This window comes from Anser cygnoides, chromosome 11 (assembly GCF_040182565.1).
Source record: "Anser cygnoides isolate HZ-2024a breed goose chromosome 11, Taihu_goose_T2T_genome, whole genome shotgun sequence".
In the NCBI taxonomy this organism is placed as follows: domain Eukaryota; kingdom Metazoa; phylum Chordata; class Aves; order Anseriformes; family Anatidae; genus Anser; species Anser cygnoides.
The window spans coordinates 403,357-420,662 of NC_089883.1; the positions used below are offsets into that span (position 1 = coordinate 403,357).

Here is a 17,306-nt window from a genome sequence, read left to right on the forward strand (position 1 = left end):
CCGTTTATTGCGAGCCGGGGCCCCAGCCCCGGGGCAGCCGGTACAGCAGCGTGCCGTCGGGGGCGCGCACCTCCAGGCCGCCCTGCGGAGCCGGGCCGGGGGGCGGCGGGGCGGCGGCGCGCAGCACCCGCAGCACCCGGGCGTCCTGGCGCAGGCGGCGGCGCGGCGGGGGGCAGCCCCGGCCCCGCAGCACCCGGCGCGCCACGTCGGGGCTGACGCCGAAGCCCTCGGCCAGGCGCTCCAGCGGCCACTCCTCGGGCAGCTCCCGCCGCAGGAACCTGCGGGCAGGGGCACGGTCACCGGCGGCCGCCCCCCCGGCCCGGCCCGCCCGGCCCCGGCGCTCACCGCATCTGCTCCATGGCCTGCCAGCTCAGCGTGCGCTCGGGGGCGCCGCGCTCCTCGCCCAGCTCCCGCCGCAGCCGCTGCAGCCGCGCCGCCGCCCGCCGCCTCCGCGCCCTGCGGGGAGAGACGTGAGCCCGGCCCGGCCCCGGCCCCGGCCCCGGCCCCGGCCCCGGCCCCGGCGCCCCGCACCTCTCGGCCTCCTCCAGCGCCGCGTCCGGCGGCTCCGGGTCCCCGGGCCACGCCGCCGCCGCCCGCCGCGGGGCCCCGGCCAGGAGCGCGGCCGCCCGCAGCCCGCGCCGCAGCAGCGCCGCCATGGCCGGAGCCGGGAGGGGCGGCCCCGGGGGGGGGGGGGGCGGCGCGGCGGGGCCGGGGGCCCGGTGCTGGGCCTGCCCGGATCAGTGCCGTGCGGGGCGGGCAGCGGGAGCCGGGCCGGGCATCCTCGCCCGGCTGCTGCGGAGCTCGGAGGGAGCAGGAAGGCCGAGGGCATCACCTCCGCCCCTCATCGGTCACTGATGTGAGCCTCCGGTGTGCAAAGGCAGAACCGAAGTAGGGCAATGCGTACTCACATCCTTCAGCCTTGTTTCTGGCTCCAGGGAGCTGCTGGGCGCTCAGCGGCAGTCCCCTGGTTTTGGTGCAGGGCTGGGTGACCCCTGGTGTCTGCGCAGCCTGGCTCTGCGGGCAGCCCCTGTCCCGTGGCTGGAGGCCGTGCTGCGCCTTGCACGGCTCACGGCAAGGGATGCTCTGGCCTCGAACTGAGAGCGTGCCCACGGCGGCAGGGGCAGAGCCCTGGCCGGCTGGCGGCTGGGCCCTGGTGCTGGGCTTGGGGGTGAACGAGTGCCCCAAAGGCCGGACGGCACCTCCCAGGAGCGAGAGGGGGGTGAGCGTCATCAGGCTGCGGGCCTTCTGTCCCTGGAGTGCGTCCCAGAGAAACTGCGGCTGGAAGGAAAGAAAGCAGCCGCGGCTTAGCTCTGGAGGCCTCAGCAAGAGGAAGGAAGGAAAAATCTTCCCTAGTCACCTACAGGTGCTCACTAAAGCATCTCTGTTGCATTTTCTCTCCAAGCACAGCATGCTCGCAGTCTTAGATTGAAACCATCTAAGGGGGCAGTGCAGCTGCCCGTCTGATCTGCCTGCAGCAGTGCTCAGAGACTCCCAGGCTCTGCCCATAACATTGCTCTGAGCTGGAGTAGGGTTTGTGAAAAGAAATGCCAGAGCTGGCTGGGGAGACTTCAGTGATGAAGGATCTGACCCAGCCCCAAATAATCCTTTGCTGCTGAAAAAGTATGTCCAGAGTTAAGGCAGAGTTCGTGGTTCTGTTCTGCTTTGTCTCACAGAGTAAAAGGCAGCTATCATCACTTCTTACGGATCAAATCGTATCTTAAACTTCTGTTATGTTAAAGGGACCGTTTCCGATTTGTTATAAGGTACTAGAAGACTCCTACGTCCTGAATAATTACTGCAACTCTGGTATCTGGACTTTGTCAGCATCCTTCTGAGGTGCGTTACCCTTCCAGCTGGGAGTGGAAGGCCTTTCTGGAAGCAGATGGTTCCACTGGAAGAGGCTATGGCCCTCGCAAGGTTTTTCATTAATTGCTGGTCCAGAATTAGCACTTCCCCAACACATCAGCCACCATCAGTGCTCCGTTACAGCCCTTATAGCCTGCTGGACTCCACGTATAATGGACTGCTGGCTTCCTCCTCATCTGGTTTTAGACAGCTAGCACCAGTAGCCTGGTTTGGGAATTGGCTGGGTAGCCAGGACTCAGTTTGAGACAATCAAACAGATCTGCTTTAAGGCTAGGTCCATCCCCAGGTTCCCCTGGTGCAATCCTCAGTGCAGCCCAGCTTCCTTCAGCTGTGCACCCTGAGATAATCCAGCACATGACAGCAGCAAGGCCAAGGGTTTACACTGTAGCATGCTCTTGCAGAGTGAGGATGACTGTGAAGGGGGAGCCCTGCACCGAGGGCCGAGCTCTGTGGTGTTTCCAGCACGGGCACTAACAGCATCAGAACACGTGTAATGGACTCATCACCTTCCCTAGGAGGGGGCTCGTGTAATGTGGAGGGCAAATAATTTAGGGAGAGGCATTGTCTGCAGTGCAGAATACACTGAAAGACTTTTTTTTTTAGACGTTTCCATGCTTCCCTTCAGTCCCTCTTTGTTCTGTCTACTTTATCGTGCTCCTAGTGGTTTAATGCTCCTAGCATGTTAAGTGTCCCTAGCTTGTAAGAACTCCTTCCTAGGAATTCATCTTATTTAGTCAGGAGGTTCATATTATGGCACTGAAGGAGCAGACCACACTGTGCTGCACGTTGGGGAGAGCAGTGTCCAAAAGGCAGTATTATCGTAGCCTGTTCTTTGGAATAGCAATGAGCAATATCTTCTGGGGAAAGGTGTCCGGGGGCTCTGTGCAGGTGATCGGCATGCCTCCCGTGCACCCACTTGGAAAGAGACAAAGTCACAGAACTATAGGAAAACCCAAGGACCCAGACACTACGTTGGATCTCATTTAACTGAGCCACACCAAAGACGCCCAATGCCCATGATTCACTCCTCACGATCCTCCCGCAAATGACTTGTCTCTTACGTTGGCCTTGCAGGACAGACCTGGGCAATCTTCAGTTACCTGGATCTTGGATGTAACAGGAGAGGATCTCTGGGTGTCAGTTGATCTATCAGTTGTGGGGAGCAGCCGGGAGAGCTGATCTATGATGCCCAGGCCTCGGATTAAGTTCTTACGCTTCAGAAGAGCATTCACTCTTTTCTTCTCTTCATCCTCCACAATATCCTGGGGTTGCATGGAGTCATACTGCACTTGCTGTATCTAAGGGAAGAAACACACAAGTTACAGCAAAGCTGAAGCCATAGTAATGGGCAAGAGAGACAAAGCCACAGACTGCTCTGAGCCCTAAAAGAGTTACAGACTTCGGGGTGGGGTGGGATGAAGATCCCAGTGGGAGGCAGAGCAGGGAAGGGCGACACTGGTGCTTACAAGTGCCTCCCAACACAAGTTCTCAACCCTCTGGACTTCATGGAGGGCAGTTCCAGCCTCGTACTTCTGTTCCTTAGGAGACACCCACCCACGGCTCTGTTCCAAGAGCCATGTTACTGCCTTTGAGAGCCCTGTTAGTGCCTTTGAGAGACCCATGGATGAGCACTGACTAGAGCAAAGGACCTTTTTATCCTGCATCTTGGTGCTTCTGGAGGTGAGGTGGGTTATAGAAGCTGTGGTTTTGCTAGGGATCTGGGGTTTGTCCACGGCTGACTCTCCCTGCAGCTCTTCTTTCCTCTCTTTTTTCTTCTTCCTGGTAACAGCTTCTAACTTGTCTTTCTTCGTGCGAATTTCCTCCAGTTGCTGCCTGCCGTGGAAGAACTGCCTTGGTCACTGGTTCCATAATAGCAAAACACTGCAAAGACTTCAACCTGAGGACATTTTACTGCAGTCAGAAGTTCTGTAGTGAATAGATCATAATGGAAATTTGCTAAGTGGGCTAGGAGTGCTTTTAAGAGAGACTACTGTACTCCACTGCTATAAGAAATGTCCATGAATTAGGCTGGGACTGCCAGCAGGGTGGGAAGGGTGGAGGACGCTTTCAATATGTATCTCCAGAGTCTAAAAGTCAGTGGAATATTGCATTTGCCTCTCAAAGGTACACACTAAAGAAGCTGCTTTGCCATGGCAACATAGCACATGCAGACTCTCCTCCTTCCAGCTCTCTCCAGCTTACTTACATCTGTTAAACAACAGAAAGAGTCACTCCCAGGAAGGGATCAGAAGCGAGCGGTCTCTGTTCCGCCCCTGTGAGGGGTGGGTTTTCTGCAGGAGCAATGTACCTGGCACACTCCTCTCGTGCTTTGGATGATACCGTTTCCTGGAAGAGAGAGCTGCTCTGCTTGAAAAATGGCTCGTACTTGTCAGTTCCACACGCTGGATAAATGCGCCGGTAGCTGCCCAGGTGCGAGTTCTCATACTCCTCTGCCTGGGACAGCCAGGCTGCCTGGTTGCTCTCTAACTCCTCGCGTCTGCAAACCAGGAGAAAGCACAGGCAGGCAGGGAGCTGCGATGGGAGACTCCATTTTTTTTACTGCCTGAGAGACAAAGGGCCTAGCTAGCTTTTTCCCCGTCTTTCCCCGTTTGGGAGCCTGTTTCACACAGGGTCACTGCAGGGAACCAGCACAACCCACACTTCTTCAGCCTCTACATGTAGAATGCTGGTGAAGTGTTTTCAGGTGTCTCCCCTGCTCCAGGCTCACAACCTGCCCCCTCAGCCTTTTTAACCCAGTTAACAGAAAAGCTTAGTCACAATGTGCCAGTACAAGAAATATCTGCCACTCCGCGTTCAGCTGGGAGATCTTCACGCCAGCAGGGACCTTGGGGCAGCTGAGGGACATGCAGCGTACACGGCTGACACGCTCAGCTTCTCCAGCCTGTTATCTCGGGTCTCCTCACTGAAATGGGAGCTGGAGGGAGTTCCTGCCTTGCCCTGTGCGGCAGGAAAAGCCCGGGCAGCAGGCTCATCTAAAATGGCCTCAGGAGGCCATGTGGATTAATTAACCATGAAAGGACACGCAGACAAAGAAGGGTGGGAAAACCCTCAGCCCTGAGAAAGGAACCCTGCCCTGGAGAAGGGCCCTGTGCCCCGGGGTGCTCCCAGCCCCTGCAGCAGTGCTGCGGTCTGTCCTGTGAGCGTCACTGTAAGCCCAGGGATGCTGGCACGGCCTGACGGCAATAAAAGGACGTGACGAGCAGGCACAGCTCGATGGGGAAGATTGTACAGGCCAGAGGCCAGAGCACGGGCGGTCTCAGATCTCCTCGCACCCAGGGACCAGACCTGGCTCTTCCTGTCCATGGTGCGGATGGCTTGGGCGATCTCTCCTCAGAGGCCCTACAGTGCCACAGCCCCTAGAAGCTTTTGTGTCGCATCCCGGCTCTCCTCACCAGGGACCTGCAGCACTATGCAGAAGAGCAATACCTGGATACACGGGGAGCCTGATGGCTCTGGAGGAGTCGTTCCTTTGCCCGCTGCTTGTCTTCTTCCAGCACTTTCCTTTTGTTACAGGCATGCACGTTTATTAAGTTGATGGTGTCACAGAGAAGAGCATCCTTCACCTCATGGTCCAGGCGAGAGTCCGTGGTGAAACTGGGAGAGTGGTTCACCTGCCAAAACAAGCAGCTGATCGAACCTGGCGACTCCCAGCCCCAGGAGACCAACTCCCAGACTGTGCTGCCAGCTGCAGGCTTGCTGGCCCCAACCTGCCCCACTGTACACTTTCCATCAATCACAGAATATCTTGAGTTGGAAGGGACCCACAAGGATCGAGTCCAATTGATGCTCTCCCCTGTAACAGCGACAGAAAGCAGGAGGCTGCACGCAGTGTCTGGTTCTGTCCCTCTGCCCCTTCTGCAGTGTGATGCTCAACCCAATGCAGGCCATTCAGCTCCTACACCCCACAGGACTCCAAGAGTAGGGCAGCTGTCGTAAATTCAGGATGCTGTTGCAGATCAAGGAGCTCTAAGATTCAGGAAACTCCCTGTTGTTAGAGAGGGTGTACAGGGAACAGGTTCTTAGATCTGGTGAATTGAGGTTGCTTAGCCTGCAGCAGGTTGCTTGGCCACTTGTCTTCATAGACTGTTTAATTTTGTGAGCGAGGTGGTCCAGTTTAGTCAAGTAAGTTCTGTTCATCCCACCACCCCTTGTTCTGGAGCTTTCCCCAGACAAGCAAGCTCTCAGCTATCTGCTGCTTCAGCACAGCAGGAGACTTTTCCTCACCTCCAGCAGCCAAGGTTTCAGCTTTCTGTCTAGCAAAATATCAAAACCCAGTATCTCAAAGCAGGCGCAGCCAGTAGCGTGGTTAGGAAAGCAGCTTTGGTAATTGTGTTTCACCACAGGGTGAGCCGAAATAAGAGTCTTTATAATAATATCTTCAATATCTTCCCAGAGTTTTGTTGTGTTGTAGCTGTTATCCGTCATCCAAGCATTCAGGGTAGAGAGTTTCCTGTGTGGAGGACAGGAGAAGTTAAGAGCTCACCTGTGATACCATGTTTCCCCCAAGAACGATGGAAGTAAACCAATGTCCCCAACGCAGCTTTCCTGCAGGATGTGCACCAGGCTTTGTGGTACCTGAACGAGACAATACCTCTTACTGCCCATCGTGTCATCCTGGATGAAGTTTGCATTACGTTTGTTGATAGCATAATTGGTCAAATGCATGCAGATATCACCCTGAGAGAGGAACCGCGAGAAACCTTTCATTAACTCTCAACTGCAGAGTGTAGACAGAAACAACAGCCCCATTAGTACCAACCTAGCCACCAGCTTCACCCACCCCTGCCTCCTCTCCGTGGCAGTGGCTTGCAGCAAGGAGTTAATTACGCTGGTGATTCATTCTCTAGCCAGAAGTTAGAGCAAACAGAGCTCTACCTGCTCCCTACCACTGTCCTATCTCTTGGGGGAGAGCATGGGCGTAAGCTCCACAGATGCCATTCCAGTTGTGGCCTCACCAGAAAACAAGGGACTCCCCAGGGCAGAAGCTGCAGCACGTTTTTGCAGATTCTTCCTCCTCTTTTATTCATCCAAAGCAAAAGAGCACTCCAATATATAAACGTATTGGAGTGAGGGAGGGCATACAAATACGCAGCTCTGGGACAAGTGGGCACACAGTCAGAAACCCAGGGTATCTCATGCCAGCCTGTGACCAGAACGCAGCAATCCAACACTAGAGTCCATCTTCCTTTGGGATTTTATAGGATATGGACCCCTACCTAGAGATGGGCATGGTCTACACCTTTCTTTCCCTGTTCTCCTTCCTGTCTTTCCTAGGCTGTTCCACTACCACCAGGTAATTCTCAGGTCCCTCTTCTACCTGAAGTACAGGCAGATAAAGAAAGGTGCAGACCTGAGAATGCTCACAGAGGCAAGAAGCAGTAGCAGTGTTGCCCAGAGACGTCGTGGAGTCTCCATCTGTGCGAGTTTTCAACACCTAACTGTGTGAAACTCAGAGAAACCAGATCTGAATTTACTGTTGGCCTGGTTTAGAGCAGAATGTGGGACTCAAGACCTTCCAGCATTCCTCCAAATCTGAATGCCTCTAAGATTCTGTGATAATGCCAGTAAACAGCCCAGACGTGGGACCTGGGAGTAGATCTACTTCAGACAGTCCCGAAATAACTGCTGTGGGGAGGAGATGCAGAGGGAGGGGAGAAGAAGAAAGAAAGAAACTTAGGTCCCATAAAATGCACCAGTACCCGCCTTTTTGCATTCTGGAATGCCCCTAGGACAAACTAGGGTCTAAAAACTATAGATACTATGTGAGTTTTTTTGTAAACCTCCCTTTTTTACCAGGTTTCTCCTGCTGGGATCGATGTACCTCATGGTCGCAAACCGGGCCAGACCCTCCTTGTAGACAAAAATCCTCAGTGGGTCACAAGATGTGACCAGCACATAGATACGCATGTCAAATTTAAAGCCATCAATAAGGAAAGGCTGTGAGAAAAAAGGCAGGAGCAAGCATGAGATAAAGGAACATTGCTAGGCGTGCCGCTGATTCCTGGAGGTCAGCTGCTCTGCGTGCACTGCTGCTGCCACTTCCTGGCAGCTCAGCAGTGAGGAGAAAGGCAAGCTTTTGCTATGCTGCACTGCAGCCACACCGGTGCCCCTGGCAGATTCAGGAGACGTGGGGCAAAGGACATAGGGAGGAGGCAGGGTGCTGGAAGAGCTAAGGAGTTGCAATCCTCCACCTGTATTTCAAGACTATCTCCATTACCTTAGAGATATACTGCTGACAGATCATATGCTCTCCGTGTTTGATCTCCTCTGGATTACGTGTTATGAAGATGCCTCTCCCTTGGCAGCCGCTGTCTGGCTTGCAGATGAATGTTCTGTTTTTCCTCCTGCGCCTGTAGGCCTGGAAATCTCCATAGCTGTACAACAAAGGGTTGACTGTTACACGCTGCAGAAAAAGAGCCCCTCACCTCTCTGATAACATTTAGATATTCACACTATGGTGCTGTGGGCCAGTACAGACCAATCTTCTGCAGCACAGAAATAGTACGACTATCCTGACTGACATCAGTTATCACTTAGTCCTTGTGCAACCTGGCAAAGCTCTTCTGGTTCCAACTTTTGCCTGCACACATCTCCCCCTCTACCAGGAGGTTCACAGGAAATGGTCACCGTTGCTTATACAGAAGCCAGTTAAGGTTTTGGCTCCACTGCTGCAGAAGGATCAGGGGAAAATAAACAAGCCCTGGCTACAAAGGAGGAGGAGGAGGTCTCAAGTCCTTACATCCCCTTTTCCAGCCCATCAGCAAACAGTCAGGATGCAACAGCCAGGATGTTCTACGCAGGGTGCAGGGGCTCTCAAGCTGAGCTCACGTATGATGCTACATGGCTGATCTTCAAGAGCAGCTCCATTGGGAGTACGATGCCTTGAAGAGTCAAGCCCACGTGCCAGTTCAGTATTTTGCTGTTGAGGGAGGAACACAGTCTCTATACTGGGCACCACATTTAAGGGAAATGGGGAGGCAAACAGGACAAATCCCAGAAAACAGTGCCAAGAACGATCTGAGTCCAGGAAACGCAACCTGGAAAGACAGACTGAGAGAACTAGGTTAGTCTTTTCCAGAAAGGAGAGGACTGAGAGGGCCTGTACCAATAGCCTTCCTGTGCCTGGTATTATTAGCAAAACCCAGCAAACCACTGCTCTCCAGGACCAGTGCCTCCAGGTGAAGTACTAAAGTGCTGATATTTCAGCAAAGATGCTTTAGGTCAGATATTAAGAAAACCATCGTAAACATGAGGTGAGTTCAGCTACAGAACGTATCACGGAAGCCCTACTTTACGGTTTGCAGGAAATGCTAATCTTTCAGCTACACTTCTGTGATTGTTTGCCTGTGTATTATCAGAGAAGCCAGGCCTTCTGCCCCAAACTTTGAATAATATGATGATAGTTTACATATAACTGCACAAGTATTTTGTTTAGCATGATGACCTGCACTCTCAGTATCCTCTGCCATGACACAGCATGCTTCTCTGTTACCTCTCCTGTTCCCAGTGAGCTCATGACCCTCAGAAACGCAGATATTACGCTTCCCATCTAGCCCAGTGCCCTTTGTCTTTCAGGGTGGGTCCCTCTTCTGAGATTTAGCCCTTTGGCCTGCAACCTGCCAAACAGCAAGGTGTGTTGTAGCAGGTGCCATTCCACAGCCTAATTCAATCTAACGAGGATTAAAGATGCGTGAAACTAGAAATGGGTCTCGGCACCCTGTTCAGATCCAGGGAAGGTTATGAAGGCCCAGGCCAAGACACGAAATCTCAGAGAGGCCCCCCACGTCCAAGCCCTAGCTGTCAAGCATAGAAGCTCCCACTTCCTATTTCACACCCCTATTCTCTGCTGCAGTAATGTGTATCACTCACTCAGCTGGCAGGCACCAAGTACGGGGAAAAATATTGTACTCCTTGGGGAAGAGTCTGAGCATGCGGTTAAGGTTGCGAGCCAACAAGTTCTTACGGCAGATCTCTATCATGCCAGGAAAATGGTTGATTTTCTGAAAGAGGTGCAGAAGAAAAACAGAATCATCACTGATAGTCCTTGAGACCCAGGGAAAGCCAGTGTATGAAGAAATAAGCAGCAGAACGGGAAGCCAGGCGAGCAGTTGCCTTGAACGTCTGCTCAAGGATAAGATTACGCTAGAATTGCTTTATCTGAACTTCACCAGCGTGATTTATCTGCTCGTTCCACCTCAGCCCTGAAGCTCTCCCTTCCTAAAATATTGCAGCTTATGGAAGGGAGCAGTTTGTCCGAAAGAACCATTTATTTCACTCTACATTAGAGGCTGGCAACTTTCCAGTTCGTGCTACTGACTGCTGAACTGTTGCTGAGGGCGCCGTATCAGGGACACAACAGAAGCAGTGGCTGGTGAACCTGTGCACTCTGGGACCAACACAGATAAGGAGGGCGCACGGGTGCTCGTTTAGACACTTCTGTTTTGTTCTGCAACGCTTTGTTCCGCTAACCCTGTCTCATCCTCCTTTCCTGAGCTCTTCCTGCTGGGCACCCTTTACATGGGGGTATTTACCTGGAACCGTTTCATTTCCATGACACGCTCCAGAGAGACCGAGTAGTCAGTCCAGTACACCGTCCACTCCTCGTTTTCTCCCACTTCTTTCAGCCCGCAGCACTGTGCAGCACGTCGCACTGTACCAAAGAAAGCACATGACAAGGGGCCAGGCAGAGGATATAAATGCCAGGGACTGTTAAATCCCCCAAATAAACAGGAGCGTGGAACAAAGCTCTCCAGACTGCACTGCCACTCTCAAACGTGACGAGGTCTCGGTGGGACCCTTCAGGAGGCATCACAACCACAAGCTTTACCACGCTAACTCACTACAGACTCTGACTGCAAGTACACTGGGGAACAACGTCCCTGTAAGTCCTCTTGCTGTGGGGTCCCTGAGCACCCTCTGAATTACAGCAGGCTTGCATCCGCCACGTGTTTGATACCGCACAGGCAGATACAAGGCTTCTGAAGACTGCCACACCATCTCCGGTGGGGATGCTCATCCACCTCCTGTCACCAAACCAAGCGTAGCCCTAGGTGGAACACGCACGGCTTGTCGCTCTGTGTAAAACAGTGCTCCTTGCACAGCTGACCTTTAGCTGACCACAACTAAAGGCTGTGACTTTTAGCAATGCATATGTGGTTGCAGTGCTAGAGTAGTCATTAGCAAATTGACTAATAACATCTGTCAAATCGTTCCTTTAAGATACAGCTTGTGGCAGCCAAGAAGAGCAAGACAAGGAGCAGGAACCAGTTACCCAGAGCACGTCACTGGAGACGAATGGCAAAGAGATGTTGCAGGTACTGATCCAGCCTGTTCCACCCCCCGCTTCAAGGTAAGCTGTTTATAGAGCTCACTTCGTTTCCCCAGGCACGGGTACCAGTCCTGCTTTATAACTGCCCCCAGCCGAACCTTTCCCTCCGATCTAAGCAGAGGCACGGCAAATGCAGATGTGCTGGGTGGTGAGAGCTTGCAGTGCTGCTGCACGTTTTGTGCCTCTTTAAGCAGAGAGCACCTCGGCCCAAAGAGCAGAATTTTCACAGGAGTCAAGTCCCTTACAAACAATAAACACGTGAAAAGAAAGCAACCGCGCAGCGGAAATTGAACACCAGCACTCCTCGCTGGCCGACCGGGCACGCAAAGAGCTCGCTGCAGGCGGCCTTCATCCCGAGGGGCACGGGCAGCGCCCCGGCCTTACCGCAGCGCCCCGGCCTTACCGCAGCGCCCCGGCCTTACCGCAGCGCCCCGGCCTTACCGCAGCGCCCCGGCCTTACCGCAGCGCCCCGGCCTTACCGCAGCGCCCCGGCCTTACCGCTCTCGTACTTGCAGCTGGTCAGGTTGATGGACGGGACGCTGGAATTGAAAGAGACCAAACAAGAGCTGCTCAGTGCGGCGACCAGAGCCCATTTGAGGGTGTGTGGGCAGGATGGGGACAGCTGCCTTGCTGCAGCCGTGTTGTCAGCCGTGCCCCACACAGCCCACGGGCAGAGCGCGCCCGGTGCCGACACGGCCCCGGTGAGCCGTGAGGCGATGCGGTCCTGACCCCGGGGCTGCCGCGGGCACGTCGTGCTGGGGACGATTTACGGGACGCGGTGTTCCTCCTACGCTTCAGAAAGGCCCCAGAGGCCTCCCCGGGGCAGGGGCCCGGCCGGCCGTTACCGCGGCCTCGCGTCCCGCGGGGGGCACCGGCCCCGTCCCGCCGCTGAGGGCACACGGGCACCGCGCCCCGGGACAGACACCAGGACACGGAGCGTGCACGGACGGGCTTTATGTGCGCGGCCGCGGGCAGGACGGACGGACCGACGGACCGACGGACAGACAGACCGACCGACCGACCGACCGACGGGCTCCCCGCGCGGCCCCCGCCCGCCGCACTCGCCTGCGCTTCTTCCGCTTCCCCCGCGGCGCCAGGCCGTGGGCGGGGGTCCCGGCGGCCCCGTTCCCGTCCCCGTGGGCAGGGGTCCCGCCGGGGGCAGGGCTCCCGCCCGGTGCCGAGGCCGCCGCCCCCCCCCCGCCGCCCGCCTCCATGGCGCCGCTCCGGGGCCGCCGCCGTCTCCATGGCGACGCCCCCCCCCCCCGCTCCCCCCCCCCCCCCCCGGGCCACCGAGACGCCGGCGGGCGGAGCGGCCGGGCGGGCGGTCACGTGCCGGGGCGGTCACGTGTCCGGGCGGCGGCCCGCCGTGCCGGGCGGCGGCAGCAGCTCGGCCGCCAGGCGGCGCAGCTCGGGCTCGGGCAGCAGCGGGCGGCGCAGGGCGCGCAGCGCCTCGGCCTCCGACAGCGCCCGGAAGGCGGCGGCGGCCGGCAGCGGCAGGTACCCGGCCAGCTCGCACAGCGCCGCGGCCGGCACCGCCCCCGCCTCGGGCTCGGGCTCGAAGCTCGGCCGGCGCGGCCACAGCAGCACCCGCAGCCCCGGCGCCGCTGCCCCGCCCGCCGGCGGCGCGCCCCGCGTGGCGAACGCGTTGTAGGCCAGGCCCCGCGCCGCCAGGCCGCCCGCCAGGCCGCACACGGCCTCCGCCAGGCCCCGCAGGTCCGCGCCCGCCGCGTAGAAGAGGAGGGCGGGCGCCGGGACGTCCCGCAGCAGGGCCAGGCCCCGCTCGGGCAGCAGCGGCTCGGCGGGCGCCGACTCGACGCGCAGCGGGTGGGCCAGGTAGAAGGCGTGCAGGTGCAGGTGGTTGACGGAGGCCGAGGCGCCCAGGCTGTTGAAGCCCACGCGGAAGCCGGGCTGGGCGCTGAGCAGCACGGCCTCCAGCCCGAAGCGCAGCAGCTGCGGGGTGAGCGCCTGCGGCAGCCCCAGCGCCGGCTCGGGCAGCAGCAGGACGTGGCCGCGCTCCAGCGGGCTGACGTTGATGGCCACCAGCACGCGGTCGAGGGGCGGCGGGTCGCCCCCCGTGCGGCGGCGCAGGCGCAGCAGCACTTCCCCGGGCCGGATCCGCGTGAAGTTGAACTGCCGCGGGTCGAAGGGCTGCGTCAGGCTGCGGATGGCCTGCGGCGGCCGGCGCTCGGTGGCGCGCTGCGGGTTGAGCTGCGCCACCAGGCCCATGGCGCCGGGCAGGACGCGCGTGGGCAGCTCCCCGAGGCGGTACCGGAACAGGCCCCGCGCCATGCGGTCCTGCCACGCGCCCAGCAGGGCCCGGTCGAAGCGGGACGGCGCGGCGCCGGGCCAGGCGACCCCCTGCAGCACGAACTCGTCCTCCCCGTACACGAAGTCCTCGGGCTCGGGGGCGTCCGGCGGCCCCGGCTGCTCCCCGCTGCTCGCCGCCGCCATGCTCGGTGCCACCGGGACCTGCCGGGGGGGGCGGCCGGGTGAGCGCCGCGGTGCTGGGGCCGGCCCCGGGCCCCGCGCTGCCCCCGCCGCGCTGCCCCGCGCCCTCCCGCCGCGGTCCCGGTCCCCCCGCTCCCGCTCCCGGTCCCGCTCCCGGCCCCCCCGCACCTGCCCACGTGCCGCGCGGCACCGGAGGCGGGGCGGGGCGGGGGGGCGTTGCCATGGCAGCGGCAGTGACGTGCGAGGCGGAAGCGGCCCCGGGCGGCATGGGGGGCGCGGGCAGCCTGCTGCCGCGGGAGGCGCTGCGCGAGTACCAGGTGCGGGGGGCGGCACCGGCACCGGGACCGGCACCGGCACCGGGGGGCTGCGGGACCGGGGGGCTGCGGGGGCCGGGGCCGGGGGGGCTCCGGGGTCGGGGCCGGGGAGCACAGGGGATGGGGCCGGGCTCGGGAGGGGGACCGGGACCGGGACGCACAGGGACCGGGGGGCACAGGGGAGGGGGCCGGGGCCGGGCTCGGGGTCCCGCGGGGAGCAGCTCCCCGCCGAGGGCCCGGGGCCGCCCGGCTGGGCGCTGACGCGCGCTGTCCCCGCAGGAGCTGACCTTCCTGAGCAAGCAGGAGATCCTGCTGTGAGTGCCCGGGCCGCGCGGGGGGCTCCGCTCCGGGAGGGGGCTGCCCCGGGGCCGGGAGGGCCGGGAGGGCGGCCCGGGGCCGGGCCGAGCCTTTTCCCTGCCCGCGGGGCTGCCGGCGGCAGGGTGCGAAGGTCGCTGGGTGCGGCCGCCCCGGGCAGGGCGCCCGGCTGCTGCCCTGCGGGAGCGTCACCGGCTGCGGAGCGGGGCCGCCCGTGGCACGGAGGGGACGGGCGACGGGGCCGGGTCCTCGCCCCCCGGTGCCGGTCCCGGGAGCTGGCGCTTCCCCCCGGCCCGAGGGGCGCCCCGCGCCGCTCGCGCACAGAGCCTCTCTTGTTCTTGCCTCTTCAAGTGCCTACAAGAGGTTCAGTGAGCTGCTGCCAAAGGAGCAGAGGGAGAATGCCTGCTCCCTGCGCGTTCCCAAGAGCCGGATCCTGACGCTGCCCGAGCTGCGGGTACGGTGCCTGGCGGCAGCGGGACCCCGCGCTGCTCCCGGGGTGGGGTGCGTCTGGGCAGGGCACCGCTCACCCCTCGAGGGCCCCGTGGTGCCCACGCTCGGACCTTGCCGTGCTGCTCTGACCGACACTTGGGCAGCGTATCGCCCGCCCCATGTCAGCTGTGCCTACAATTGGATCCCTTGTCCCCTCCATGCTGCTGGGCCGAGGGCGATGCTGCCCAGGGTGGCACAGCTGCACTGCGCACGAGGGCCTGGTGGCAGAGCGGGGCACCCCCTGTGTGCGGGGCAGTGCTCCACAGGGCCTGGCACCCGTGGGAGCCTGCCCTGAGCCCTCCCATCTCGGCAGGCAAACCCCTTCCAGCACCGGATCTGCAGGGTCTTCTCCACCTCAGAGGAGGGGGACGACAGCATGTCCTTTGAAGACTTCCTCGACATGCTGAGTGTCTTCAGCGACTCCGCCACCTCGGATATCAAATCCCACTACGCTTTCCGCATCTTTGGTAACTCTGGGGGCAGACGCAGTGTTCTGGGATCCTCCCCCTGTGGTTGGGGACAGCCTGCAAGGGCTGGCAGGGCCCTCACGGTGCCCACAGCAGTGGCAGCTTTAGGGACTCCCTGCGGGGACCATGCATTCGGCAGGGCGTGCGTAAGATGTGCGGTGCCGAGTTGCCGTGCCTGCAGGTCATCCAGGCCCCCTCTTCCCTAAGCATGAGTGCTTCTGACTCGAGGCACGGGGGCCCTGCCGAGATGTAACTTTCCTCTCCCCAAAGACTTTGACGATGATGGGACTCTGGACAGAAAGGACCTGGAGAAGCTGGTCAACTGCTTGACAGGGCAAGGTGAGGAGGCCTCTCTGAGCAACGCGGAGATGGAGCAGCTCATCCAGAACGTGAGGACCATCAGGCTGGGCAGGGGTCGCTGCATGGTCCTGGCCACACAGAGCTCACTGCTTTTCTCTCCCCTGCAGATCCTGGAGGAGTCAGACATTGACAAGGACGGCACCATCAACCTCTCCGAGTTCCAGCACGTTGTCTCCCGCTCCCCGGACTTTGCCAGGTACTGTGGCCTGCAGTGGTGCAGTCCCAGGGGGCTCTGTCGAGGGGCTAGCCCACCCCGATTGCTGCGCTGGCTTTGGGGCAGAGCTCTCATGGGAGCAGTAAGGCAAGCCTATCCCTTACGAGGTCTCCTGTAACAGCGAAGGGAACTTCACCCCATGATAAATCTGTAGAGGCCCCTCTGGCACGGGGTGACAATGTGTCCCCAGAGCACTGGTTGCTCGCACACCGCTTGCTTCCAACACAGTGAGGAGATGCAGAACTTGTCGTGTCTCTTGCAGCTCCTTCAAGATCGTCCTGTGAGAGCCCTGCAGCTCTCCAGCAGAACTGCTTCTCTGGCTACCACAGCTCTTCATGGTCTCAGACATTTCCTCTTCCAGTGAGCAGGGCGGCAGAGGGCCCTGCGCCTCACCAGCCTGGCGGTACCGCAGTGCCTTAGGCAGGACTCTGCTCCTGCTCCCTTCTGATGCACAGCAGGCGTCTGCAGGGCTCTGCAGCCGATGAGTGGTCCTGGGACGCTGCCTTGCCACGGTCCTGGACACATCCACCAGACCAGGAGGCAGCAGCTCTGCTGCCTCAGGATCAGATTTTAACCCTTCATGAGCGCAGCTCTGCGGTGGGTCGGGGCTGGCACAGGGGTGCTCCTGGCTGGGGCCACGCTGCACCGAGCACAGCCCCTCTCACCGCTCACAGTACCAATTTGTGCCTTCCACTGCTCTTCCTCGGGGCCTTCCTGCACAATAGGGATTCTTCTGAGAAATAATCCACCTCGGATGCAATGTCCCAGCAGCGATGCTGTCCTCTTGCCACTCCGGAGCTGCGCCTCCCTGCTTGCAGGGCTGGCCCCGGGGCAGCAGGAGCCGCAGCCGCACTCTGCCTCAGCATCAGTGCACTCAGGGTCTGGTTTTCCTTTTCTTTTCCTCTCAGCCCCTCCTCGGGCTTGCATTCAGCTGTGGCTCTGCATGCTCTTCCTCTCTGTGCTTTGGAGAGGACAAATAAAGGGCTCTGGTTTCACCCTCTGCCTGGCCCTGCTGCTTTTGTCTCACTCCGGGGGACGGAGGAGGGGGGGACTGCCCCCAGCGCTGCAGGACCGGTGCCATGAGGGGTGCTGGGGACGCGGCCTCCTGCCAGGCCCCTCTGCCTGCGCCAGCTGCAGCTCCCAGGGACGGGGCCTGCGGGGGGCCCGGCGCTGCCGGGGGACAGCTCCCTCCTCGGGGGGACACCTCCCTCCTTGGGAGAACCGGGGGCTGTTTCCCAGCGCGCTCAGCGGGCGCTGCACAAAGAGCTCGGCTCTCAAGCAGGAGGCACAAAAGGAAATCCAGGGCAGGCGAGCAGCTACCTTTGCGGCGAGCGGCGCCGGGGCTTTGTGTCTGTTCATCCAGCGGGCTTCGCCCTGGCCGGCCGCCAGCCGCTGCAACGGCCCCGCGCAGGGAGCCCGCGGCGCCCGGCCTCCCCCAGCGCTGCCACGGCTGCGCCCCGGCGGTGCCGGAGCCGTGGCCCCGG

At 59.9% G+C, this 17,306-nt stretch overlaps 3 protein-coding genes across 4 annotated transcripts; 1 reads left to right on the forward strand and 2 right to left on the reverse strand.

Annotated features, from left to right (window-relative positions):
* Positions 1 to 139: 139 nt before the first annotated feature.
* On the reverse strand, positions 140 to 12,460 carry TTLL13 (tubulin tyrosine ligase like 13). Of its 2 annotated transcripts, XM_067003728.1 has the most exons (15): positions 12,281 to 12,460; positions 11,714 to 11,754; positions 10,419 to 10,537; positions 9,757 to 9,887; positions 8,105 to 8,261; positions 7,681 to 7,824; positions 6,479 to 6,564; positions 6,112 to 6,337; positions 5,314 to 5,498; positions 4,175 to 4,363; positions 3,516 to 3,699; positions 2,967 to 3,164; positions 909 to 1,278; positions 346 to 456; positions 140 to 278 (listed from the first exon to the last, which is right to left on the reverse strand). In XM_067003728.1, the coding sequence occupies exons 1-14, from the start codon at positions 12,427 to 12,429 to the stop codon at positions 371 to 373; spliced, it is 2,265 nt and encodes a 754-aa protein (XP_066859829.1). In that variant the 5' UTR covers positions 12,430 to 12,460; the 3' UTR covers positions 140 to 278; positions 346 to 370. The 2 variants fall into 2 exon arrangements, with proteins under 2 accessions (XP_066859829.1, XP_066859830.1); XM_067003729.1 differs by lacking the exon at positions 7,681 to 7,824 and having other exon boundaries at positions 12,281 to 12,459.
* A 41-nt stretch (positions 12,461 to 12,501) lies between these two features.
* Positions 12,502 to 13,897, reverse strand: GDPGP1 (GDP-D-glucose phosphorylase 1). Its single transcript, XM_067003743.1, has 2 exons — positions 13,832 to 13,897; positions 12,502 to 13,684 (listed from the first exon to the last, which is right to left on the reverse strand). The coding sequence occupies exon 2, from the start codon at positions 13,664 to 13,666 to the stop codon at positions 12,557 to 12,559; it is 1,110 nt and encodes a 369-aa protein (XP_066859844.1). The 5' UTR covers positions 13,667 to 13,684; positions 13,832 to 13,897; the 3' UTR covers positions 12,502 to 12,556.
* Positions 13,860 to 16,822, forward strand: CIB1 (calcium and integrin binding 1). The gene is made up of 7 exons (XM_067003754.1): positions 13,860 to 13,980; positions 14,257 to 14,291; positions 14,644 to 14,746; positions 15,095 to 15,248; positions 15,519 to 15,637; positions 15,716 to 15,804; positions 16,085 to 16,822. Exons 1-7 carry the CDS (start codon positions 13,885 to 13,887, stop codon positions 16,104 to 16,106), a joined length of 618 nt encoding a protein of 205 aa, XP_066859855.1. The 5' UTR covers positions 13,860 to 13,884; the 3' UTR covers positions 16,107 to 16,822.
* The last annotated feature ends 484 nt before the right edge of the window (positions 16,823 to 17,306 follow it).

What these genes read in the sequence shown, in the direction of transcription:
- CIB1 (XM_067003754.1), top strand. Translation starts at nt 13,885, where the DNA reads ATGGCAGCGGCAGTGACGTGCGAGGCGGAAGCGGCCCCGGGCGGCATG. An exon ending in CTACGCTTTCCGCATCTTTG is followed by an intron (nt 15,249 to 15,518) that starts GTAACTCTGGGG and finishes CTCTCCCCAAAG; the next exon opens with ACTTTGACGATGATGGGACT. An exon ending in TGGAGCAGCTCATCCAGAAC is followed by an intron (nt 15,638 to 15,715) that starts GTGAGGACCATC and finishes TCTCCCCTGCAG; the next exon opens with ATCCTGGAGGAGTCAGACAT.
- GDPGP1 (XM_067003743.1), bottom strand. Translation starts at nt 13,666, where the DNA reads ATGGCGGCGGCGAGCAGCGGGGAGCAGCCGGGGCCGCCGGACGCCCCC.
- TTLL13 (XM_067003728.1), bottom strand. Translation starts at nt 12,429, where the DNA reads ATGGAGGCGGGCGGCGGGGGGGGGGCGGCGGCCTCGGCACCGGGCGGG. An exon ending in GGGAAGCGGAAGAAGCGCAG is followed by an intron (nt 11,755 to 12,280) that starts GCGAGTGCGGCG and finishes TTTCAATTCCAG; the next exon opens with CGTCCCGTCCATCAACCTGA. An exon ending in ATCCCAGCAGGAGAAACCTG is followed by an intron (nt 6,565 to 7,680) that starts GTAAAAAAGGGA and finishes TTCCTCTCTCAG; the next exon opens with GGTGATATCTGCATGCATTT.